The sequence below is a fragment of the Oncorhynchus mykiss genome, chromosome 9, assembly GCF_013265735.2.
Source record: "Oncorhynchus mykiss isolate Arlee chromosome 9, USDA_OmykA_1.1, whole genome shotgun sequence".
Classification (NCBI taxonomy): Eukaryota; Metazoa; Chordata; class Actinopteri; order Salmoniformes; family Salmonidae; genus Oncorhynchus; species Oncorhynchus mykiss.
The window spans coordinates 40,717,172-40,744,583 of NC_048573.1; the positions used below are offsets into that span (position 1 = coordinate 40,717,172).

The 27,412-nt window shown below is 44.0% G+C and overlaps 1 protein-coding gene across 1 annotated transcript; it reads right to left on the reverse strand.

The window, feature by feature from the left end:
• Positions 1-13,949: 13,949 nt before the first annotated feature.
• On the reverse strand, positions 13,950-26,522 carry zgc:136971 (S9 family peptidase). The gene is made up of 22 exons (XM_021615682.2): positions 26,393-26,522; positions 25,990-26,122; positions 25,339-25,471; positions 25,071-25,158; positions 24,881-24,956; positions 24,561-24,712; positions 24,230-24,364; positions 23,942-24,033; positions 23,773-23,810; positions 23,524-23,645; positions 22,947-23,007; positions 22,691-22,785; positions 22,556-22,607; positions 22,347-22,435; positions 16,919-17,054; positions 16,738-16,821; positions 16,435-16,515; positions 16,261-16,349; positions 15,893-16,101; positions 15,579-15,681; positions 15,380-15,486; positions 13,950-14,230 (listed from the first exon to the last, which is right to left on the reverse strand). The coding sequence occupies exons 1-22, from the start codon at positions 26,402-26,404 to the stop codon at positions 14,122-14,124; spliced, it is 2,196 nt and encodes a 731-aa protein (XP_021471357.1). The 5' UTR covers positions 26,405-26,522; the 3' UTR covers positions 13,950-14,121.
• Positions 26,523-27,412: the final 890 nt, after the last annotated feature.

A 27,412-nucleotide genomic window follows, 5' to 3' on the forward strand; every position in this document is an offset into this window, starting at 1 on the left:
ACTCCTAGGGACGGCATGGAGCACCAGTAAGTAAGCCAGTGACTCAGCCCCTGTAATAGGGTTTGAGGGAGAGAATCCCAGTGGAAAGAGGGGAACCGGCCAGGCAGAGACAGCAAGGGTGGTTCGTTGCTCCAGTGCCTTTCCGTTCATCTTCACACTCCTGGGCCAGACAACACTCAATCATAGGACCTACTGAAGAGATGAGTCTTCAATAAAGACTTAAAGGTTGAGACCGAGTCTGCGTCTCTCACATTGGTAGGCAGACCATTCCATAAAAATGGAGCTCTACAGAAGAAAGCCCTGCCTCCAGCTGTTTGCTTAGAAATTCTAGGGACAATAAGGAGGCCTGCGTCTTGTGAAGGTATGTGAAGGTATGTGTAGGTATGTACGGCAGGACCAAATCGGAAAGATAGGTAGGAGCAAGTCCATGTGATGCTTAGCAGTAAAACCTCGAAATCAGCCCTAGCCTTAACAGGAAGCCCGTGTAGAGGTTAGCACTAGAGAAATATGATCACATTTTTGGTTCTAGTCAAGATTCTAGCAGCCGTGTTTGACACTAACTGAAGTTTATTTATTGCTTTATCCGGGTTCTAGCAGCCGTGTTTAGCACTAACTGAAGTTTATTTATTGCTTTATCCGGGTTCTAGCAGCCGTGTTTAGCACTAACTGAAGTTTATTTATTGCTTTATCCGGGTTCTAGCAGCCGTGTTTAGCACTAACTGAAGTTTATTTATTGCTTTATCCGGGTAGCCGGAAAGTAGAGCATTACAGTAGTCTAACCTAGAAGTGACAAAAGCATGGATTCATTTTTCTGCTTCATTTTTGGACAGAAAGTTTCCGATTTTTGCAATGTTACTTAGATGGAAAAAAGCTATCCTTGAAACATTCTTGATATGTTCGTCAAAAGAGAGATCAGGGTCCAGAGTAACGCCGACTGTACAACCATCAAGATTAATTGTCAGATTCAACAGAAGATCTCTCTGTTTAGTCCGTGTTTAAAAGTAGAACATTTGCCGCCATCCACTTCCTTATGACTGAAACACAGGCTTCCAGAGAGAGCAATTTTGGGGCTTCACCATGTTTCATTGAAATGTACAGCTGTGTGTCGTCCGCATAGCAGTTAACATTATGTTTCCAAATGACATCACCAAGAGGTAAAATATATAGTGAAAACAATAGTGGTCCTAAAACGGAGCCTTGAGCAACACCGAAATTTACAGTTGATTTGTCAGAGGACAAAACAACCACAGAGACAAACTGATATCTTACAGTGAAATGTTTTGTCCAGGAAGTTGTCTAAAATGACTTGAATTTGTTGTTGCCTATTAATATTTTGTTAGGTTTCTACACTGCTTTCTTTCCATCTATAGCATTTCTTAATATTGTGCAGTTGCTTTGGCTTTGATGCCTAATGACTGAGTATTGCTCTGTTCACGTAACCTGTGATTTTGCTGTGATCTGATAGGGGTGTTAGTGGGCGGACTGTGGACGCTCTGATAGAGTCTGGGTTGAGGTCAGTGATAAAGTAATCTACAGTACTACTGCCAAGGGATGAGCTGTAGGTGTCCCTACCAGTCTCCTTAAAGCCTACCGTTGACTATGTACAGACCCAGCGTACAAAAGAGCTGCAGGAGTTGTGACCCATTTTTGTTGGTTGTTTTGTCATAGTTGTGTCTAGGGGGGCATATTTTGGGGGGAATACTGCCACCTCCATGTAGGTGTTTGTCCCCCTGTGTGCTGAGAGTGTCAGGTTCTTGTCCAATTCTGACATTTAGGTCGCCACAGACTACTGTAGTACATGTCCCTGGGCCTGGAAATGGTTGATCTCCCCCTCTAGGATGGAGAAGCTGTCATCGTTTAAGTATGGGGATTCTATTAGGGGGATAATAGGTAACACAAGTGAGGACATTTTTCTCTGAGATAATTTCCTTATTAATTTCTAGCCAGATGTAAAATGTTCATGTTTTGACTAATTGAATAGAGTGGGTTAGGTTTGTTCTATAATTAGCATACCCCCTGAGTCTCTTCCTTGTTTCACACCTGTAGTTTGGTGGATGGGACTACCATCTCTCTGTAAGCTAGAGGGCAACCAGTGGGTCTCTCTCTCGCTCTGTCTCTCGCTCTCTCATTGAATCATTTATTGTGTCTTTCACCACTCTGATTGACTATTATTGCTGTTATCCACCTCACAGACCAACACGCCTCATCACTGTGAAAGAGGAGAGAAAAACAGAGACATGAGATGAGCACTTGTTTAGCTGTCTCTAACCTATTCCATTCCAGACAGGTGCCGGGTTGATATACTGTCAGACCATAAACACACGCAACACATACATACACGCACACCAGTGGGCAGCTATCACAAATACTTACCACACACACACACACACTAAACCAGTCAGGAGGAAAGGTGGGACAGGGTGTCTAGGGTGTTTGAACTACGATTTGGCCTCTGTGCTGATGTGTTGGATTGGAGGTGTTCAAATGTGCTCTGCAGTTGGTTAGTTATTCCTCTCCTCATCTCTCATCTTTGCCATCTTTCAACGCTTCCATCTCCTCCTACAATCTCCTTCCTAATATTTCCCTAATTTGTACCTCTTCACCCCATGGTACAGTAACAAACCTACCTTCCATACAGACCCAATCACTCCTGGCACAATTTTAAAAAAAAATGTTAACCTTTATTTAACTAGGCAAATTCTTATTTACAATGGCCTAGGAACAGTGGGTTAACTACCTTATTCAGGGGCAGAACAACAGATTTTTACCTTGTCAGCTCAGGGATTTGATCTAGCAACCTTTCGGTTAATGGCCCAACTCTCTAACCACTAGTCTACCTGCCACTATAGAGTGCATTCAGAAAGTATTCAGACCCCTTCACTTTTTCTACATTTTGCTACATTACAGCCTTGTTCTAAAATGGATTAAATAGTATTTTTTTCCTCATCAATCTACACAAAATACCCCATAATGACAAAGCAAAAACAGGTTTTTAGAAATATCTGCAAAAAAACCTGAAATATCAAATTTACGTAAGTATTCAGAGCCTCTACTCAGTGCTTTGTTGAAGCACCTTTGGAAGTGATTACAAGTTTTCTTGGGTATGACGCTACAAGCTTGGCACACCTGTATTTTGGGAATTTCTCTCATTCTTCTCTGCAGATCCTCTCAAGCTCTGTCAGGTTGGATGGGGAGCATCGCTGCACAGCTATTTTCAGGTCTCTCCAGAGATGTTCGATGGTGTTCAATTCTGGGCTCTGGCTGGAACACTCAATGACATTCAGAGACTTGTCCCGAAGCCACTCCTGCATTGTCTTGGCTGTGTTCTTAGGGTTGTTGTCCTGTTGGAAGGTCAACCTTGGCCCCAGTCTGTGGTCCTGAGCGCTCTGGAGCAGGTTTTCATCAAGGATCTCTCTGTCTTTGCTCCGTTCATCTTTCCCTCGATCCTGACTAGTCTCCCAGTCCCTGTCGCTGAAAAACATCCCCAGAGCGTGATGCTGCTGCCACCACCATGCTTCACCGTAGGGATGATTCCAGGTTTCTCCAGACGTGACGGTTAGCATTCAGGCCAAAGAGTTCAATCTTAGTTTAATCAGACCAAAGAATATTGTTTTTCATGGGCTGAGAGTCCTTAGGTGCCTTTTGGCAAACTCCAAGTGGGCTGTCATTTGCCTTTTACCTAGGAGGGACTTCCACCTGGCCTACCAAAAAGGCTATATTGGTGGAGTGCTGCAGAGATGGTTGTCCTTCTGGAAGGTTCTCCCATCTCCACAGAGGAACTCTGGAGCTCTGTCAGAGTGACCATCAGGTTCTTGGTCACCTCCCTGACCAAGGCCCTTCTCCTAACAATTATGGAGGTCACTGTGTTTTTGGGGTCCTTCAATACTGCAGAAATGTTTTGGTACCCTTCCCCAGATCTGTGCCTCAACACAATCCTGTCTCGGAGCTCTACGGACAATTCCTTCGACCTCACGGCTTGGTTTTTGCTCTGACATGCACTGTCAACTGTGGGACCTTATATAGACAGGTGTGTGCTTTTCCAAATCATGTCCAAACAAGTGAATTTACTACAAGTGGACTCCAATCAAGTTGTACAAACATCTCAAGGATGATCAATGAAAACAGGTTGCACCTGAGCTCAATTACGAGTCTCATAGCAAAGGCTCTGAATACTTACATAAGGCATTTCTGTTCTTTTTAATACATTTGCAAAATATCTAAAAACCTGTTTTCTCTTTGTCATTATGGGGTATTGTGTGTAGATTAATTTTAGAATAAGGCTGTAACGTAACAAAATGTGGGAAAAGTGAAGGGGTCTGAAGGGGTCATCCCAAGCCAAACAAATCTAATCCCAAATAACCATTAACAGCTGAAAAATGCTTATGTACAGTAATTATGGAAAGAGAGGAAGTAATAAGAGGAGAGAGAGAGAGAGAGAGAGAGATAGATAAAAAGGCAGTGGGCGAGTGAGAGAAGGAATGAGAGATTTCTGGGCACCAGGCTGTGGTGAGGGAGCCAGAGTTAAAACACAGCTCATCTCACATCTGAGCCCTGCAGCCGGCCTGAATTAAAGGCCATTAATGAAATCAAGACAAGAAAAATAATCAACTACTGCATATAATTACACAGAGTCCTTCCTGTTATAGTGCTGAACTGGCCTCCAACATAAAGAACAGTGGATCAGTGTTCTTATTAAACCTCTTCTGTTTGTTTTAACCCCGCGTGGCTCATTAAGGCCCAATGCTGAGTGATGGCTAACAGTTAGCTGTGTTGGTCAGACCCAGAATCACAAGGCTGCTCCTCAAATCTACTGACGGAAACCTGGAAAGCAGGACAAACATTACAGACAGGGGAAGGGAGCTTCCTAAAAGTCAGAGATGATGTGCAGTGTGTGTGTGTGTGTGTGTGTGTGTGTGTGCGTCTCTCTCTCTCTCACACACACACACACACACACACACACACACACACACACACACACACACACACACACACACACACACCAGCCCCCAGTCTAAACTTGTCAGGGATACCTCAGGATCTTTTAAACATTTTTCTAACTTGATTCCCTGACCTGGAGACCTGGCAGTGACGAGAGAACGCACACAGCAAACCAAACCAGACCTGCTTCTCCCAGGGTTCTATTTAAGGTTCTGGCCCTGTATCGATGGGCGATCACGTTACCCGGGTTTGTTATGGTGGTCTCCTTTCGGATTCCCACTTGGCACCACAACCCCAAGACCTGCGTCGCTCTCAGCACCTACTTTTACAAAACACCTCGCTGCTGAAAGGAAATGTCAATTCTGTGTGTTGACTAAATATGCACGCTTGTTTTCTTTCTCTGGTAAGTACAGTACTTCCCTGGAAAGAGGGAAAGAGAGGGATGGGTTGAAGGGGAGCCTCTGCACATTTCATCATGTGAAGTGAGGATGCTCTTAGAGGCGTGAGAGGGGGAAATTGGGAACCCCATTACCTAGGGTTTGGTGTGAGAGATTGCCTCCCCCACTGGTAATGTACTTATGTGCATTGAGACACAGTCCAAGTGGCGACACATTGTGTGTGTGTGTGTGTGTGTGTGTGTGTGTGTGTGTGTGTGTGTGTGTGTGTGTGTGTGTGTGTGTGTGTGCGTGTGTGTGTGAAAGTGTCAGACAATCTGTGCATTCCAGGTCAACGTTTTCAACACTTCTCTACGGAACACTAGCCACTGGCCACAGACGTCGGTTCAATATCTAGTTTTGATTTACATTTGGTTGGGTTGTCAACTATGGTGAATTCAATGTGAAAGAGATAGAGAGTAGAGTACAGTAGACTATATAATTACAGACATGGACCCTTTCTCTCTCAGCTCATTCACTGTCAAGCCACTAACACCTGTCTAATCACAGCCAAATTACCTTGTTCCTCAAAAGGACAGACATGGAAACAACCACACATTCACAGCCCAGTAAGCTGTACAACATCACAGCCCAGTAAGCTGTACAACATCACAGCCCAGTCAGATGTACAACATCAGACATTCACAGCCCAGTAAGCTGTACAACATCAGACATTCACAGCCCAGTCAGCTGTACAACATCAGACATTCACAGCCCAGTAAGCTGTACAACATCAGACATTCACAGCCCAGTAAGCTGTACAACATCAGACATTCACAGCCCAGTAAGCTGTACAACATCAGACATTCACAGCCCAGTAAGCTGTACAATATCAGACATTCACAGCCCAGTAAGCTGTACAACATCAGACATTCACAGCCCAGTAAGCTGTACAACATCAGACATTCACAGCCCAGTAAGCTGTACAACATCAGACATTCACAGCCCAGTAAGCTGTACAACATCAGACATTCACAGCCCAGTAAGCTGTACAACATCAGACATTCACAGCCCAGTCAGCTGTACAACATCAGACATTCACAGCCCAGTAAGCTGTACAACATCAGACATTCACAGCCCAGTAAGCTGTACAACATCAGACATTCACAGCCCAGTAAGCTGTACAACATCAGACATTCATACAGATGGGCCCAAAACAGCACAGAAGAATACCAGAAAGCAACCTGTAACCAAAATGTTCAAACACTCTTAGATAACTTTCTGGAGACCACATTCTCTCACAGTAAATAAGGCATCAATCAGAACAAAACACCAACTATATCTTCACGCAAATGGCAAAAGAAGCACAATTGAAATGGATAACAAACAAAAGAGAAAAGACCACAGATGACAACTGGTTTGGTTGTAAAATTATAAGGAAAAGACCACAGATGACAACTGGTTTGATTGTAAAATTATAAGGAAAAGACCACAGATGACAACTGGTTTGGTTGTAAAATTATAAGGAAAAGAACACATTCCAACCAAAAGGATAGAGACCCACATAATGGTGAATTACACCTTCATTCCTGTGAGACTTTAAAACTATAGACGTGCACTCAGAACTAAAAAAAAAGCACAGTACAGCTGACACTAATTGAGGTGTCCATAAACACAGACAACTTGTGGCAAAATTGTAAAAAAACGTAAAAAATCTAAACAAGAGGAAGGAGCGATACAAAATGGTGACATACGGACAACCCATTTTAAAACACAACACCATTCAAATGGACACAAACGCAGAACAACGCCAAATACAGGCTCAGTGAGCACAGCCTTGCCGTTGAGAAGGGTAAGACACAGGAAAACCTGGCTCCCTGTAGAGGAAAGGCTGTGCAACCACTGCACAACAGCAGAACCTGAGACATTCTGCATTTCCTGACAAAATGTCCAAAATATAAAACAATTAGTCTCATTTTCCCAAATTTGAAACCCTTATTCAAGGTTTCAAAGACCTCTCTGATGAGAGTAGGCTACCCGTCCTGTTGGGGGAGGACGCAGAGAGCTGTGGGTTGGCAGCGCACTACATTGCTGCCTGCCGTAAGTTGAGGGACAGTGTCTGACAGACCAATCAACCTGCACATGTACTCTACTGTATGCCTATTGTTATTGTTGAATGTATGGTTATTTTGACCCTTGGTTATTGTTGTTACTGTTGTCCCGTTGACAATTTAGATTCTCATTTTAATTTATTTTTTATATTGTAAATATCCAAATAAGCTTTGGCAATATCTACATTGTTACGTCATGCCAATAAAGTGAATTTAATTGAATTGAGAGAGAGAGAGAGAGAGAGAGATACAGAGAGGGGGAAGTGAGAGAGAGGGAGAGAGAGAAAGAAAAAGACAGAGAAAGAGAGAGCGAGAGAGAGAGAGAGAGAGAGAGGGGGAAGTGAGAGAGAGAGAGAGAGAGAGAGAGAGAGAGGGAGAGAGAGAAAGAAAAAGACAGAGAAAGAGAGAGCGAGAGAGAGAGAGAGAGATAGAGAGAGAGGGAACAGAGAGAGAGAGAGAGAGAGAGAGCGAGACAGAGAAGGATATTGCAAAGATTAAAGAATAGAGAGCTCAACTGCATTCCCTCTGGTTGTGACCTGAGTAACAAACTGATCTCTCAACCAGAGGTTGCCTGTGACAGGGAACAGTATATGTAATGGTATATGTTTCTGTTGATCTCAACTAGATGAATTACTGCATTGATGTTTTTGACTGTCTCTCACTCTCTCCTCTCATCTCCCCTTTCTCTCTCTCTCTCTCTCTCTCTCCTCATCCAGTCTTTGCATGTGGAGAAAGTTATGTAAATGAAACTGAAAAAAGACCTCTCCCTTAATATGCAGAAAACATGCATGAATGTGTGACGGCCGAGCACAATGGAGATATGTGTTTTTATGGGATGAATGGAGTGAATGAATCAATGAAGGAGGAAGGAAGGAAAGAAGGAGAGACAGAATAAAGGGGCGCCTCTCCTCTGAGGATGCTGAGGGCCCCAGGATTAAGAAGGAACCAGAGGGGTCTCTTTGAGGCGAGACCTGCAACCCACAGTGGGGCACTGAGGGCTGGGGAGGTGGATGAGACATGAGCTTCAGGACAGCAGAGCGTTACGGAAGGCAACCAGGCGCCACGGAAAGCCTCCCCACACAATGCAGAGGGCAGGCCAGGGTCAAGTGGAACTCAAGCCCCTGGTTGTGACCAGGCCTGTGGGTGTCTCTGACCCTCTTCTCTGGGCCTGGGGAGGTCCTGGGAGCGGACAGGCTGTCTCTCTCAGCAGACCCTTTCTCTCCTTCAGCCAGAGGTCTTCATCGCTCCTCCAGGATCCAATCAGGGGTCTGAAAGTGGGGCCTTGCCAAAATGAACACAGTTTTCACATGTGGTTGCTCTACATTGAGTTATATGACAACTCATGCTGAGATACCCATTACGTCACCATGCGATATTGCGCTCTACAGCACTTCATCACCACTACCTTTACTGACAGCTCAGCTTTTGCCACTGGATGTTTGCCTGTGATGGTAATATGGCTATTGAGTAGGGAATAGGCACTGTATAACCGCACTGTGTCCATGTTGTAGGGACAGTGTCTGACAGACCAATCAACCTGCACATGTACTCTACTGTATGCCTATTGTTATTGTTGAATGGTTATTTTGACCCTTGGTTATTGTTGTTACTGTTGTCAATTCTGATTCTTATTATTTACATATTGTAAACAATATCTACATTGTTACGTCATGCCAATGAAGCGAATTGAATTGAATTGAGAGAGAGAGAGAGAGAGAGAGAGAGAGAGAGAGAGAGAGAGAGAGAGAGAGAGAGAGAGAGAGAGAGAGAGAGAGAGAGAGAGAGAGAGAGAGAGAGAGAGAGAGAGAGAGAGAGAGAGAGAGAGAGAGAGAGAGAGAGAGAGAGAGAGAGAGAGAGAGAGAGAGAGAGAGAGAGAGAGAGAGAGAGAGAGAGAGAGAGAGAGAGAGAGAGAGAGAGAGAGAGAGAGAGAGAGAGAGAGAGAGAGAGAGAGAGAGAGAGAGAGAGAGAGAGAGAGAGAGAGAGAGAGAGAGAGAGAGAGAGGTACGTGACCCATTATTGACCTGCTGAACACAAAGCTGAGAATCTCTCGTTCTCCGTCTGGAAATTCTTAACACATGACTCTCGCTCTTGCTGTTAGAAACCTTATATGATCCTTATTCCTATCCTTTATGTCCCTCAGATGAAAGATGCTACATTCAGGTCAGAGGAAACACAACTACCGTGAGGCTGGCACTCACTGGTCACTGGTCATGCTGACCACCTGGTGACCCTGGTCAGCTAGACCAGAGGCTGCGTGGGTTCACAGGCATCCTGTTTATGTATGACCTCTGACCTCACAGTGGGTAAGGCCTCAGATGTGTGGATGAGCTACAGGGAGCTGGTCAAAGGTCCAGTCTTCACAGAGCAGTGCAGTGAACCTGAATTAAACTGGGTAGCTGCTGCCCAGTTCCCATCACACTGGCTTTTAAGGCTTTATGGTCACACAGGCCCTTCGGCGAAGCCCACTCTCCCAGACACACACGCAGGAGTGTCTGACTCTACAGTATCTCTGACAGCGGGGTTGGTGTATAAGTAGAGAATACAATGGAACAGATTACTGTGGTGTGGAGTTGTGTAGGGAGACCCTGTGGTCATTTCCACAGATTTCTGCCCAGCTAGCATATAACATTCTGTGAACCATATGTTTCTTAGGTGGGACTTTCAGTACATTTCCTACAGGCTTCCTCGTGATTGTATTTCAGGTCATGCTCTCAAATTGTTCCTGAGAACATTAAGAAACAATCGTTTTCTGTGTGAATTTCAGTACTTCAGCATACTGTTTTTCTGCAGGATTCATCAAGGTTCTAGTTAAAGTCATGTCCTCAGAACATTAAGACAACGTTCCATAAAAACCACAAGAAAACACTAGTAAGAATCTTCTACGTCCTCATAGTTGTGTTCAGGTGTGTTGGCCACGCCCACTAATTGGCCACACCTGATCTTAAGGAGTGCGTGTTTCCTTTGAAATGGGGTCTATTTGAATTGACTAAAATGAACAGCTTAGTATGAATACAAATATAAAAAACACAGAATGCTAAGCTATGTCCTGGTGGCACAGTGGACTAATTCCATGAATAGAAAACAGAAAGTAATAGGTTCAAATCTCACTGCCTCAATACAAAAAGTGTTTGCATGATTAATGCCTAAGCAAATTCATTTCCAAGGGTCCTATCTGCGCTTGGAATTAAAAAGAGTCAAACTAACCAAGCAGTGTTATTAAAACATGTATTTAATTTAATTTATGTTATTATTTTATTTATGTTATTTATGTTTAATTTATTTAATTTATGTTATTATTATTATTTATGTTATTTATGTTTAATTTATTTAATTTATGTTATTATTATTATTTATGTTATTTATGTTTAATTTATTTAATTTATGTTATTATTATTATTTATGTTATTTATGTTTAATTTATTTAATTTATGTTATTTAATTACCTTCAAATAACCTATAATTTCCATTCTCGGAAGGTTAATAAAACATCCCATGAACACTTTCAGGGAACCATAGTAAAACGTTCTCAGAACCTCCCTGCAACCTAAAAATGTACGTCGCCAGAACAGGAGAAATGTTCACTTCCGTTCTCAGAACATTTTTTTAAAAGTTACGTTTACCCGTCAGGAAACGTATGGCTTCGTTCACAGAACCAATGGGAAACCAAAAACGTTGCCAATTTCCAAGGAACCAAATGTGTTAACTGGGTACAGACTAAGATTCTGATAAACAATGAGTAACAGGTAGGGAGGTACACAAACAGACACTATGACATCAACACGGGACACACAACAGACAACACGGAAACAGCCCTCACACAGGCCACCATTGAAATACAGAACCTTAACACAAAGGCCAGTGTATAACAGAGCCATATTTCTACAGATCGGCCCACTTCTCTCGCTCTGTGCCACTGGGTCCACTCTTGCCCCCCGACAGTGCTTGTTTCCTTCCTTCCGCCTGCCTCTCTCTCTCTCTCTACTGGGTTCTGATCTTATGTTTTAGCCATCAGGGTACTACTGTTACCTCTCTGCTCAGTATTGACACCAGCCAACATCAACAGCAGAGGTGAGGACACGATGATGACTTAGCCATGCTGCCATGGTCAAAGATAGAGTCGTCTCAGCCAACAGCACCATCACCCACTACTGCTCTCTGGTGGTGGATACCAGAACTGCACTGCACTCCACAGGATGGTAAATTGAGATCCGGTTGGATACATCAGATTAACTAGAACCACATGTTTACAGATGACCATGAAATATGGTTAAGCGATGGCGGCTTGGGTTCAACCCATCATAAATTATAGTAATCTAGAGGTATTGCTGTTTTAGCCCTACAGTAACAAACATTCATATTCAAATAAATTTGTCATGAGGAAAATTTAAAACAGGAGTACATTTTTGAAACTGCATTTTTTCCCCCCTATCCTCAGATTCTCTCTCACATTTTGGGTTGTTTCAATCTCACCAAAGGAGGGCTGAAGTATTGGATTCTACACCATCTGCCTGAAAAAGACTACTTTACCATGGAGAGATCGTCAGTTCTACCTTCATACCGAGTGTGGATGGTATCTATGAAGGTGTGGTTGTCCCCTGTGTATGTTATGTTATCTGTAGAGGTGCCATTGTTCCCTTGTGGGAGTGAGTGTTGTCTGAACATGGCAGGTAAGTGTTTTTGTCTGCAGTTGACTATGGTGTTTTGCAGTGTTGGGGAGTAGGGAACTAAATTCAGTAGTTAATTATTTGTTGTGCCATGTAGTGGTGTTGCTAACTACCGAAGCTAACCAATTTTTTTCCACAAAAATAAAATAAGCAAAAATGTTGTTTCTTTTTCGGCATCAGACCTACCGGTAACACTTTACTTGACACCTAGAGTCATAACACTTTTACAGTCATAACTGCAGACATAACTTGTCATAAGCTGTTATAACACGGTCATGACACATTTAGACCGGCTGTGCCATATATTGCGTGTCAGGCCTGTTGTCTCAAACTCACAAAACCTACCACACAAGGCAAAGCATTACGTAATTTTTTTAATTTGACTATATTAAATTGTAAATTGTCAGACATGCACCTACCCTAAAGCTCGGTTGCTGATGACCAGGATGAATGCAGGAGTAGGACAAGACTATTTTTGACTGACGTCTGATAGAGGGCATGTACCTTGATAGGCCTATCAGGCTTATATGATTCTGATGGTCACAAGGCTTCTTGACAGTGTCATAAAGTGTATTTTCTTAGTCCAAGTCAAGTGACACGGGATGGTCAATATGCTTCACAAAAGTGTCAAAGTTAATTTCCTACAAGCTGAATTAAAATATGAGAGAAAAAAAAAATCAGGATTATGACAAAGGATTTAACAAACTTTCAAATGAAAAGAAACTTATTGGCAGGGAGAAAACTAATTTGAATGAATGTGGATTGACATTTAGGTGTCAGTAAAAGCCACAATACAATATGTCACACCAGGTGTAAACATATTGGTCATATGACAAGTTATATCAGCTGTTATGACACCGAGTGTCAAGTAAAGTGTTACTGACCTGCCTAATTCTCACTTGAAACAGTGTTTAATAGAATAAATGACATTATTTTAACATACGACCACAAAGTGATCAGTCTTGCAATTTGTAGTCTATGACATTTCCAATTTTCATATGAACACAAAGTAATTTGGATGCAGTGAACTAACCAGCTAGCACATAACATTCTGAGAACCATAGGTTTCTTAGCGCTTGGTGAGAACGTGGTTTATTTGCACACAACCTTCCCACAACTTTCTGGGAATGGTGCAGGATAGTTGCTTGGCTTTTGAACATTCTCAGCACATTTAAGGGACTTTACAAAATAATTTGTAATTACTTTAATAGAACGTTCCTTAAAAGTTCAAACAAGGTCACATTTTAGGTCATGTTATAGGAACGTTCTCATGGTTCTATGTAAAGTCCAAGAACATTAAGAAAACTTCCCATAAAATCCACAAGGAAACTTTAGTAACGTTCAGGTGTGTTGGCTGTGCCGACTAATTGGCTACACCTAATCTTAATGTGTGTTTGTTTCCTTTGAAATGGGGTTTGTTTGATTAGACAAATGAACAGCCTCGTATGAGTTTTAAAAAACCATGACACGCCATCTCCATTCTGGTTGTGCAGTAGACTAATTCCATGGATAGGAAACAGAAGATCATAGGTTTGAATCTCACTGACGCCATGTCACAATAAAGAAATGTCTTTGCATGATTAATGCCTAAGTAAATTCAGTTCCAAGGGTCCCATCTGTGCTTGGAATTAAAAACAGTTAAATCAGCTATGTCTCGCTTCAGTATAGCTTAACGTCTTCCAGTGTGAAGTAATGGGTAGCATGGCAAACTAGATTTTTAGAGAAGCCTCCCCAACACTGGTGTTTTGGATGCTTTCCAGACAACTCCACAGGAATCTCACATCTGCAGTTCAGTAAATCATCCATTGCGTCATGGAGCTCACGGAAGGTTGTGCACAATTTACAATCAACGCAAAAGGATGTCATTTTTCAACAAAACATTTATTGCTGGCGTAACATGATGCAACCATAGAAAACCAACACCAGAAGAACCTGGTAACAACTGAAATGTACAAAGGGAGTGCAGTACACACACGTGTGGCTGTCTTAATTCCACAGTTCTTTGTGTGTGTCCCCAGTCATACCAGTAGAGGCTCAGTGCAGGTGGAGGTGCTGCTGGAACCAAAGCACCACGTTGAGAAAGCAGTCAGCCTGAGTGTCCACACGAGCCAGAGAGTGGGCGTCCTCCGCAAACCAAAGCAACCTGCAAGGGGGGGAAGCACACTTGTATTTATGAGCAGCCAATGTAGGAACACAAAAACAACAAATGTCTTATTGGACAAGTTCAGGTAGTCCCGCCCTGTTTCAGTTTGTTTTGCTTCCGTCGGGTACCTAACAAACACGGCCCAGAGTTCACAGGTCAACGAACCGTCTAATAACATTGCTAAACTAGGACGGCGCTGCATAGCTGCCGTCTTACAGGCTCCTGACCAAATTCTGCTATTTTGTGTGGATTTTTCCTCCACTGAGCTTAAACTTCATTTGTACATAATGTTTCCGACGTCATTTCCTGTGACAGAAAACAGCTTCTGGACATCAGAACAGCAATCACTAACCTCGATTCGGATATAGATTTCTACTTCAACGAGTCGGCAGCTCTGGTTGTTGACCCCTATGTCAGCCTACATCTAGACCGCCATTGCCGTCTGTTTTGTTGGCGAACGTACAATCACTAGAGAACAAACTAGACAAGCTCTGTGGGTGACTATCCTATCAACGGGACCTGAAGAACTGCAATATCCTATAAGTCGAGGAGTCTTGGCTGAACAAGGACAATAGACCTCACTGGCAAGATCAAAAGGCAGCGTCGGGTAAGCTGAGAGGGGTAGGAGGAGTGTCAACAATAGCTGGTGCACAAACTCATTTTAAGGAAGTCTCAAGTTTTTGGGTCACCTGAGATCAAATACCTCATGATAAGCTGCAGACCATACTATGTACCAAGAGAGTTCTCATCTACAGTACCAGTCTAAAGTTTGGACACACTCATTCAAGGGTTTCTTTATTTTTACTACATTATAGACTAGTGAAGACATCAAAACTATGAAATCATATAGTAACCAAAAAAAGTGTTAAATCAAAATATATTTTATATTTGAGATTCTTAAGAGTAGCCACCCTTTGCCTAGATGCCAGCTTTACACTCTTAGCATTCTCTCAACCAGCTTCATGAGGTAGTCACCCGGAATGCATTTCAATTAACAGGTGTGCCTTGTTAAAAGTTCTATGGGGAATTTCTTTCCTTCTTAATGCGTTTGAGCCAAATTCTATAGTAAGTACTGTGGTATTCTATAGTAATCTGTAGTTATTTTTTCATGTGGGCAGGATGGTGGATAATATAACAAGCGGTTGTCACCTGACGGGGGAGCCCCTACTCTTCAGAGAGCGGTACAGCTCCAAACCTTGGTGAGGGGACACTCTCCTGTCTTTACCCCCCAGCATCAGGAGCACTGGGGACTTGATCTGGACACAGACAGAGGAAACCAAATGATATGCTTGTTTCATTGACAGCTTATAAGGGAGCGTGCTTGTATTTGTGTGCATGAACATCAAACCTGAGGTGCGTAGGATATGGGGGATTTCTGGAGCATGGTGGTGAGAGCTTCTGGGGTGGGCAGCTGGTCATAAGAGTACTGCAGCCCCACACAAGAGTAACGCCTGAGAAAGGTAGAGGGAGACAAAGGACAACTATCCATCAACCAACCAATTAATCACATTGTAAAAATAACCATTTAAAAAAATACAATTACTATGCAAACACAGTCTTAAATATGCAGTGCACACACTTTCCATCCCCCAACTAGTGCACTTTAATTAGTGTTTTACAGTCTCCACTCTCCAGACAGGGACAGAGAGTGTCAAGTCTCACCAGTCCACGATGTCACTGGTTCCCAGTAAGGTGGCAGCGTTGATGACTGGGTTCCTGACGGCACACGCCTTGTAGAAGTCTGGGTACTGGCCAATCAGGTGGCAGGCCAGGAAGCCCCCGTGGGACCCACCCATCACCACCACTTTATCAGGGTCAAGGGTTAAGAGCTTCTCAGCAGTTTGGTCAGCAAGGGCAGTTAGTACAGCCCTCTGGGAATGATAGTTAGGTTGAGGTTAGTTGCACAAGATGTGTTAGTAGTATTGAGTTAGAATACAAATTAGCAACCTGACTAGCACCATGGGTTGAGAAACACAGTTGTATTGAAGGCTCTGGCTGTAGATATTTTCAGCTGAGAGCTCACTCGGTACCTGCACATCCTTGACGTCCTGGCTCCCAATGTTACCGGCCAGAGAGAGGATGCTGTCCTGGCCAAAGCCAGTGGAACCCCGGTAATTCACTACAACACAGAGAGAGAGAAACAATATTCTATCAGTGGATACCAGTGTGTGGGTCTGAGCCAAGGAGGAAGTCCACTATCTTACCCATGAGTACAGCAAAGCCCAGTTTGACCAGGACTGCTGTAGTGACATTCCACTCTGCAAAGAACTGGGAGTGCGGCCCGCCTGGGAAAGAACACAAATAAGCTTCAGTGAGTCCGCCGTGAGCTCTTTCATAGATCGGTTCCCATATACATAAAAGTGTCTCAGAATAAGAATGCCGATCTAGGATCAGTTTTTATACAAATTAAATATACAGCAAAGATTTGATCCTAGACCAGCGCTCCTACTACGAGACACTTTATGAATATGGGCCCAGGATCTAGATTGTCCAGAGGTTTCTCTCACCATGGATAAACACCACCAGAGGGACCTTGGTGCGTGACGGAAGGTGGTTTGACGTAACCAGCAGGGCACCGAAGTCTAGGCCAGCTGCATAAGAGACACACAACTTAACATTATTAGTTTTTTTCTCGAGGACATAGTTATGGCAACCAGACAAGTTCTAAACCACCATTGACTGACTCACAGTACTCTGGGTTCTCCTCCTGGGGCGTAGGGATGATGTCCAGAACATTGACGATGGCGCCACGTAGACACGACTCACCTAGAGGGTCCCAGGACACCTCCCCCTCCCCCCCGGCCAACGGAAGAAAAGCCACTGCCTGCAATTACACAATGCGTATATGATAATGTACTGCAACTGTACATGATGGGATATGACCAGGTAACCTAAAGGACCACAGTGTGGTATAGGGGTAACCTAAAGGACCAGTGTGGTATAGGGGTAACCTAAAGGACCACAGTGTGGTATAGGGGTAACCTAAAGGACCACAGTGTGTTATAGGGGTAACCTAAAGGACCACAGTGTGGTATAGGGGTAACCTAAAGGACCAGTGTGGTATAGGGGTAACCTAAAGGACCACAGTGTGTTATAGGGGTAACCTAAAGGACCAGTGTGGTATAGGGGTAACCTAAAGGACCACAGTGTGGTATAGGGGTAACCTAAAGGACCAGTGTGGTATAGGGGTAACCTAAAGGACCACAGTGTGGTATAGGGGTAACCTAAAGGACCACAGTGTGTTATAGGGGTAACCTAAAGGACCACAGTGTGTTATAGGGGTAACCTAAAGGACCAGTGTGGTATAGGGGTAACCTAAAGGACCAGTGTGGTATAGGGGTAACCTAAAGGACCAGTGTGGTATAGGGGTAACCTAAAGGACCACAGTGTGGTATAGGGGTAACCTAAAGGACCAGTGTGGTATAGGGGTAACCTAAAGGACCACAGTGTGGTATAGGGGTAACCTAAAGGACCAGTGTGGTATAGGGGTAACCTAAAGGACCAGTGTGGTATAGGGGTAACCTAAAGGACCAGTGTGAGTTATAGGGGTAACCTAAAGGACCACAGTGTGGTATAGGGGTAACCTAAAGGACCACAGTGAGTTATAGGGGTAACCTAAAGGACCACAGTGTGGTATAGGGGTAACCTAAAGGACCACAGTGTGTTATAGGGGTAACCTAAAGGACCAGTGTGGTATAGGGGTAACCTAAAGGACCAGTGTGGTATAGGGGTAACCTAAAGGACCACAGTGTGGTATAGGGGTAACCTAAAGGACCAGTGTGGTATAGGGGTAACCTAAAGGACCACAGTGTGGTATAGGGGTAACCTAAAGGACCAGTGTGGTATAGGGGTAACCTAAAGGACCAGTGTGGTATAGGGGTAACCTAAAGGACCAGTGTGAGTTATAGGGGTAACCTAAAGGACCACAGTGTGGTATAGGGGTAACCTAAAGGACCAGTGTGAGTTATAGGGGTAACCTAAAGGACCACAGTGTGGTATAGGGGTAACCTAAAGGACCACAGTGAGTTATAGGGGTAACCTAAAGGACCACAGTGTGGTATAGGGGTAACCTAAAGGACCACAGTGTGTTATAGGGGTAACCTAAAGGACCACAGTGAGTTATAGGGGTAACCTAAAGGACCACAGTGTGGTATAGGGGTAACCTCAGTGTTTCCCACAAGCACATGGAGTAGCTAACCAAATATAAAAAAAGTAACCAGGTGGGATCACCCAGGCGGTTAATCATTTTCTGGGAAACAAGCTCCATTTTGGTGGCCTCTAATACAATCCAATGCCTTGATTCCAGCCGAAATAATCAAATGATTGAATACTTTGAGTTTAACTCCTAAATTAGATTTTTTTCTGGTATTGTGTCTAAAATTAAAATGACTGAAATGTATGAATCCACTGTATTGTTAGTTTTTATTAAATATCATCTAGGCTTAAATGATCAGGACTAGTTTTTATTAAATATCGTCTAGGCTTAGATGATCAGGACTAGTTTTTTTTTTTTAAGTAAGCAAAGAAACCTTTATAAAACATTTATCCAGTCTTCGAGATTAAAGAATTTTACTGCAAGATATGAATTGCCACAATGTTTGTTCTTCAAATGGTATTTTATTAAGACAAGATAAGACAAAAAAAGCTACCAGTATGCGAAAGATGAAGCCAAATGAGCTCTTACCGATGCGATTCGGTAGACTACTGACAAGTCACTCACTTTAACGTCACTGTCTGGCAAGTCCTGATCGAGTTCATATCGAAAATACAAAACGAGATCTTTAGTTTACTTGTCCCGATGCGATACTATGGCCGTACAACGTAGTTGTATGATTTATGAAATGGTAAGGATATGAGATTGACTTTTTCTCAGGTTAGACAACATTTGAGTCAAGCTTGTTTGTCAATCAAATCACAGTTCTGCCCTACCAAGCAACAGAGCAGTAAATGCTCAGAGTGAAACAAAAAACAAAAGGACTTGTTTTATTGTCCAGCCAAATTAATTGTAGGCAGATCATTGGAGATGTGGTTGTCTTACTAAGAGGCCATTTTTTATTTACATTGACATGATCTTTGACCCTAGATGGCAGTTACTGCCTTCTTGCTTGATACAGCAAATTAAATGCCTTTCCATGACGATTTTGTTACACACAAGCATGTGTTCCCTAGTTGCGCCGTGATTGGCTGTGTTCTGTCACTCACGGGGACATTAGGTCACGGCAAAATCTACAGGTAGAGTTCGAAAACTCAAGCCCCTTGGGTGCTGTCATAGGCTGCATTCCAAACACTTAAAAGACGCATCCTTTCTCCTCAGCTCTCAAATTAAGTGGACACTTCTGATGACGTATCATGACTTCTGACGAGTATACACTTGCAGAGCAAGGGGCGAGAGAGGAAGGAATGATTTTTTAAATGGACCGCCCTTGACCAGAAATTCATCACTCGTTCATCCTGCGATGATTGTGTTTTCAGCCACAGGTGGCTTGTGGGTGCTTTATATGCGCTACAGTCAATGAGTGCATGTCTATTTATATTAACTATATATTTATTAATATACGCCAACTGTATGATAGCTAGCGTTAGCCTGCCTAGCTGGAACTTTGAAGGAACATTTTTTTATTCTACAATTTCCAAAAGCTAACCAAACAAAAACATATTTATGAGACGTGTTTGTATTAGCAGCACAATTTCTAACTGATTTACATTCGTTTTTACTTACTGTTGACTCCATATTGACCTTGAGGTTTTACGTTTTGGCTGACTTTTCTTAGCAGATGTACAATAATCGCGAACTGAATTATGGGGCGTTTCAGGACCAGAAGTGAACATAATTGCACACCCGCAAATTCCATTAAAAACAAGGGCTGAGGGGCTTACGTTGGAAACTTCCCTTGCTTGGCTAATCATTTGGTCCGACGACAAATATGGCAGCAGGGATTCCCCCAAGGGCATAAGGCGAGGGTAAGTGGACGAGGGCGTCTTTTATGTTTGAAACGCATCCATTGAGTTACATTAGCAGTGCCCATCCAAGAAGGCTCAAGGTCATTGGCCACAGATAAAATGACGTCAAATCACATTATAGCTACCGTAGTTTTGATTGTACTGACCATGTCAACGTCATACATTCAAAATCTTAGCGAGCAGTCATGAATTAAGTCGACAATCTACTGGCAAATCGTTGTCATATGAAGAGAAATGACAAAACTTGTCGGTGCTCGTCGGCCGTTGGACATCAACATTACACACCAAGTTGGAAATCGCTAATTCAACCATGAGTGATTTGGAAGGAATCAGTGGCTAACTGCAAACGTTGCAAAGCAATTACTAGCCTGCTATTCAGTGGAGTGGGTGTTGAAAAGGATAAACATTGAACACGATGGACCAGAAAAGGTTGAATACATTAGCCGTGCTGTCAATCCAGCATGACTTCTGCAGCATTCAAAACAACTGGAAACTCGGAACTGGGAAATCTCAAGACACATTTATTTAATCAAGTCAGCCATATCAGCTATTATTTTTTAAAGGCAGCAAATGTGTCTGAAAGGGTTTCGCTGCCAGACAAGGCTCCGCTGACAGGCAGGTGTAGCAGTGGTAAGGATTCACTCAGGCGCTGAAAAGAAAGCTCTATAGCTGGGACAGCTTTATGTAGGTCTTAGCCGTTTTGTGGGCACTGTTGGTCACCGTTATAGTGCAATTTAATGTACTGTTTAGTGTTGTGTAGTGGATTTGCTAACATGCACCGAAAAATAAAACTTGGAGGGAGTTTGTCCCACCAAGATTTACATGCTAAAATCACCATGGAGAAAATAAGTTAATGTGCCAGAAAAGAATGTACTAAATGGATTTCGACTCATCGTTACCACATTATTTGGGACGTGCAAATAGACTTCAAGCACAACGTACACAACACACACACCCAGGAGGTAGAGAGGCGGGACAGACAGCAGACTGTCAAACCAGCAGCGTCTCCCTGTCATCGCTCACTTACTGACACACGCTATAAGATGCATATCATTCATTTTAGTGGGAGAGGGCTCTGTGGACTTTCTTTCCACCAGACTTGTGAATTGTAAAAAGTAGCATAGTTCATTTAAGTGGAAAAAGTACCCGGGTGAAAATGAGTGTAACCGGCTGTATAGCCGACAGCCAGTGCTAATGGAAAATACTGTAACCTAAATGATCACAGCGTTGTATAGGCGTAACCTGAATGCCCAGAGCTCTGTATAGGGGTAACCTGAATGTCCAGAGAGTTGTATAGGCGTAACCTGAATGCCCAGAGCTCTGTATAGGCGTAACCTGAATGCCCAGAGCTCTGTATAGGCGTAACCTGAATGCCCAGAGCTCTGTATAGGCGTAACCTGAATGCCCAGAGCTCTGTATAGGCGTAACCTGAATGCCCAGAGCTCTGTATAGGCGTAACCTGAATGCCCAGAGCTCTGTATAGGCGTAACCTGAATGCCCAGAGCTCTGTATAGGCGTAACCTGAATGCCCAGAGCTCTGTATAGGCGTAACCTGAATGCCCAGAGCTCTGTATAGGCGTAACCTGAATGCCCAGAGCTCTGTATAGGCGTAACCTGAATGCCCAGAGCTCTGTATAGGCGTAACCTGAATGCCCAGAGCTCTGTATAGGTGTAACCTGAATGCCCAGAGCTCTGTATAGGCGTAACCTGAATGCCCAGAGCTCTGTATAGGCGTAACCTGAATGCCCAGAGCTCTGTATAGGCGTAACCTGAATGCCCAGAGCTCTGTATAGTGGTAACCTGAATGTCCAGAGCGTTGTATAGTGGTAACCGGAATGACAGGAGCGTTGTATAGTGGTAACCTGAATGTCCAGAGCGTTGTATAGTGGTAACCTGAATGACAGGAGCGTTGTATAGTGGTAACCTGAATGTCCAGAGCTCTGTTTAGTGGTAACCTGAATGTCCAGAGCTCTGTATAGTGGTAACCTGAATGTCCAGAGCTCTGTATAGTGGTAACCTGAATGTCCAGAGCTCTGTATAGTGGTAACCTGAATGTCCAGAGCGTTGTATAGTGGTAACCTGAATGACAGGAGCGTTGTATAGTGGTAACCTGAATGACAGGAGCGATATACAAATGACCACAATACTGTATTACCAGGCGTGGGGCCTCGTTCAGATGGGAACAGTGGACCACCATCAGGTTATTCTGGATGGTGAGCAGCTTCCAGCTCCCAAATTTCTCAGCTGAGGGGAGAGAGAAAGATTGAACGGTTTGCTACAGTTCGGACTAGTTTCAGTTTGAGAGGCTCGAGATGAAAACCTAACATACTAATAATCATATAAAAGAAGGAGAGGAGAGCTTACGGTCAGAGATGCGGGTTACTCTCCTAGTGGTCCTGTCCACTACAAAGAGGTCCTGGGAGAGAGGGAGAGATGGGAAAGTGAGATCATGGAGTACAAAGTTATTTGCGTCCGCTTGTGTGCATGTTTACACTATACCCTCCAGTTCCTCCGGGCGCTACTGAAGACCACTCTCTGGCTGTCTGACGCCCAGCAACGAGGTGGCAGAGCCTCATACAGCCCAGCAAACTCATCTAGGGACAGACAAGGGGGAGGTCACAGGAACGGGAGGGATTGATAGATTGGTCCGGGGAAGGAAATGGGTGAGAAGCAAGAGATGGAAAGTGCAGTAGGAATGAGGTGCCATTCTATGTCAAGTTCAAAATGTTGCGTTAAAGTTATTCAATTTCTGTACCTTTCTTTGGCCTATTGACTACGTCCACCAGCAACGAGATACTCCTCATCTCCAGGTCATACTGTGGACAGAGAGAAGGTACGGATATAACAGTATAATAGTGCAGAGTACCACCAGCGAAGCATAAACAGCACTCCCCACTGACCTCCAGACCATCCTTGCTTCTTTCTGATAAGGCGATAACAGTTCCTTCATGAAGGGGCTGGGAGCGGGGGTCTGGAGGTAACGTTGAGGACTAGGGGCTAGGCTGGGAGCGGGGGTCTGGAGGTAACGCTGAGAACTAGGGGCAAGGCTGGGAGCGGGGGTCTGGAGGTAACGTTGAGGACTAGGGGCTAGGCTGGGAGCGGGGGTCTGGAGGTAACGCTGAGAACTAGGGGCAAGGCTGGGAGCGGGGGTCTGGAGGTAACGTTGAGGACTAGGGGCTAGGCTGGGAGCTGGGGCTGGAGGTAACGCTGAGAACTAGGGGCAAGGCTGGGAGCGGGGGTCTGGAGGTAACGTTGAGGACTAGGGGCTAGGCTGGGAGGGGAAGGGTCTGGACTGAGGGTCTGGGAGTTTGGAGGCTGGGCTGGGGACTCACCTGCTGCATGGTGAGACACTGGCTGTGGGGGCCAAACACCTGTCCCTCCAGGTACACCAGGTAGCGTCCATCAGGGCTCAGACGGGGGGACGAGACGGAGCTGGTGTCCCCAGACAGACACTCTGTAAGGATAGACAAAGGGTTGGAGGTTTGAGGCTTTGTTACAAAGATAAGCTTTGTTGTTAATTCACTGCGAATTAACAAGTTGTTTACCATGACAATGAACAAATCAACACATAAAATACTCACCACAGTTTCCTTCCAGGTCCAGACAAAACAGAGCTGACCTGAAACCAGATGTTTTCATTTTAGTCTTTCTAAAATAACACACAAGGGCATCTCTTGATCAGTCTATTACTCTGGAATATTGATTAGTGAGATGACGTAAACATGGTAGACTACACAGGCTGCTCCTTACCTCCTATTGGAGCAGAACCTCAGGCCCAGTCTGAAGGGCTCATGCCACCAGCCCACAAAAAACACACACTCACCATCATGGGCCCAGAGAGCCTGTGTTAACCAGACAGACAATCAGCATGACAACAATTACTGTACATGGCATAACATGATATTACATAGACTTACATGATTACAAGACATGTGACTAGTGATCCTTCCAGTGAAGTTGCAAATACCATATGATGTTCTGCTAATACCTTCATGGGTGTGTGTGTGTGTGTGTGTGTGAGGCCCTGTTTGCGCTCACCTGGCCTGGGGAAACATGTGAAGGGACACCCTGCAGCACTGTTACCGTGCCCTTGGCCACGTCGGCCACACACAGCACTGGGACACTTTTACTGGTCAAGCCTTCCCCCCAGTCCTCCCAGTACATACTCCTGTCCTGATGCACAACAGGGGAAAGGAAGGGTGTTGAAGCCATGAAAATAAAATAAACACTGGATCATGTTTACGCAACATAGCAGCCATCCAAAGAGTACTTCCAGAACCACCCAAAAGTCACAGACTGCATCCAACTGAATGTATGGCTAAACATACAAAGACAATTAATAGAGGAGTGATCAGGGTGTTTCGGATACCTTCTCAGAAGGGCTTCCCAAGGGTCTTGCTGTTGACTCTCCAGCTGATGGGCTGGAGGCTGAAGTGTATGACTCTCCTATAGACCTTTTCCCCTCAGCTACATACAGCAGCCTGCTCTCACATGTAGACCAGGCCAGGCAGCCAAACTGAGCTGCACATAAACAGACGGCGAACAAGAGACAGACCGACATGGAGAGAGTGACTGGCTGATGAATTCAAGCAAATGGCCCTGATTAGGTCCACAGTGGAAAATGTCTAGCATCGGACAGAATACTCAGAGCACCGTAGGCATTAAAACCACCCAAGAAAAGGCCTTTACCATCCTCATACACTCTCCCATGTTTGTTGAGAGCTGTGAGATGGATGATCTTTTTTAAGCTGCTGTTGCTCCACACCTGAAAATGAACAGACCCTATAAAAGTTCAAGCAAACCAGTATGCACCGTATCCGGATGGGTGAAGGAATTTAGCCAAATGATGACCGACACAGCCAGACCACTCCATCCTTACCTCTAGGAACTGTTGTCCAGCAAACTGACCGCTGGTTTCCCTGACAACCGCCTTCAGATCTCCAGACAGGGAATAGGAACTCAGCAATCTATTTGAGCAGAAAGGAAGGAAGAAAGCATGGAAAATGGCAGCTTAGAGAAGGACCTATCGTACCTTTAAATATATACCTACACTACACACATCTTACACACATTACTTCATCAACACCAGACACTGGGATGGAGAATGAGTGGTGGGGGAGTGTTAATCTGCCCGCCTGTCTACTTACTCGCCGTGTAAAAGGCTGCAGGGGCTTGGTGGTTGGATGTCTATGTCGGTCTCTTTACTGTAGTTTTGAATCAGTGTCCACTGCTGGGCATAGTGCAGTCTGGTTCCCTGGAAGGTCTCACTCTGACTCCACTCTGATAGGTGTAGGCAAAGGAGAGGTTAATAACGATGATTTATTTTTATTTTTATCAATACATTTAAAAAAGTAATTCAAACTATTTTTTCCAACCAAGCAAACATAATAGCGTACGTGCAGTCAAAAAAAACAAAACAAAATACACTTCCAGGTTTATGGCACAGACACAAAGGTGAGTCCTCTATGTAACTCTAAGGTAGCAGCAGAGACCTAAGAGGAAGCGAGAAACCCCACACCCTTATTGTTTCTGGTTACATTACAGTGAGTCATTGTAAATAAGAATTTGTTCTTCGCTGACTTGCCTAGTTAAATAAAAGGTTCAATTTAAAAAAAAAAAAACGCCCTTTCAGTTTGTTAAACAACTCAGAAGCAGAAGAAAATTGACGACTTCAAAATGGTGATGGCCTCAGGCGCTACCGGTGGGCTCACAGACACCATAGTGGGACAGTTACAACGTTGCGATCTCTATACATTTCTATTGTGTGTGTGTGTGTATGTGTATGCGCAGTGTCTCACCTGCAATTAAAGTGAAACTCGTGCCGTTTAATAGTGCCATGTAGTCATTCGCCGTCACGAAGGCAGAAATAGGGGTGGGATACCCACTATATTCACGGTACAAAGTGCTGATAGCATCGGGTTCCATTCGTGCCTAGGTGCAGTAGCGTTAGTTAGACATGCAGCTGGCAACGGTTTTTGGAAACACTTTTACAGTGCATTAGCTAGCTAACTAATCACTTCCATCGATTACAGGTGATATTAAAGCATGTGACTGCATGCATTCAACCAACATTATGTATCAGCTTCATTTTAAAGGCTAGAGAGACGAATGTTAAGATAAACATAGACGGAACACAAATGTCCATTTTGAGCTAAAGTGGTACTTGTAAAATAAGTAATAACAACAACAGTTGTCTTTTACCAGGAACTCCATGTCGACACGACGGCCGATACCATTTCATACAGGGGCTGATGGAAGAGACCAAACGCAAGGCGGCAGCAGCAACACATTTTGTAGGATTTCACAAAGGAAGTGATTAATGGCGCTTTGGGATTTCACCCCAACTCTGACGTCACCCCAACTCTGATCCAAAGAATCTCAGATAGCACTAACCATAAAATAAAAAAAAATCTCCTGCCCCATCCAATCCCACAGTGATACATAAACTCAGCAAAAAAAGAAAAGAAACATCCATTTTTCAGAACCCTGTCTTTCAAAGATAATTCGTAAAAATCCAAATAACTTTACAGATCTTCATTGTAAATGGTTTAAACACTGTTTCCCATGCTTGTTCAATGAACCATAAACAATTAATGAACATGCACCTGTGGAACGGTTGTTAAGACACTAACAGCTTACAGATGGTAGGTAATTAAGGTCACAGTTATGAAAACTTAGGACACTAAAGAGGCTTGTCTACTGACACTGGAAAAACACCAAAAGAAAGATGCCCAGGGTCCCTGCTCATCTGCGTGAACGTGCCTTAGGCATGCTGCAGATGTGGCCAGGGCAATAAATTGCAATGTCTGTACTGTGAGACGCCTAAGACAGCGCTACAGGGAGACCAGACGGACAGCTAATCGTCCTCGCAGTGGCAGACCACGCGTAACAACACCTGCACAGGATCGGTACATCCGAACATTACACCTGCGGGACAGGTACAGGATGGCAACAACAACAGCCCGAGTTACACCAGGAACGCACAATCCCTCCATCGGTGCTCAGACTGTCCACAATAGGCTGAGAGGCTGCACTGAGGACTTGTAGGCCTGTTGCAAGGAAGGTCCTCACCAGACATCACCTGCAACAAAGTCGCCTATGGGCACAAACTCACTGTCGCTAGACCAGACAGGACTGGCAAAAAGTGCTCTCACACGAGTCGCGGTTTTGTATCACCAGGCAGGGGTAATGTTTCCATACCCTACATTACTCATATACTGT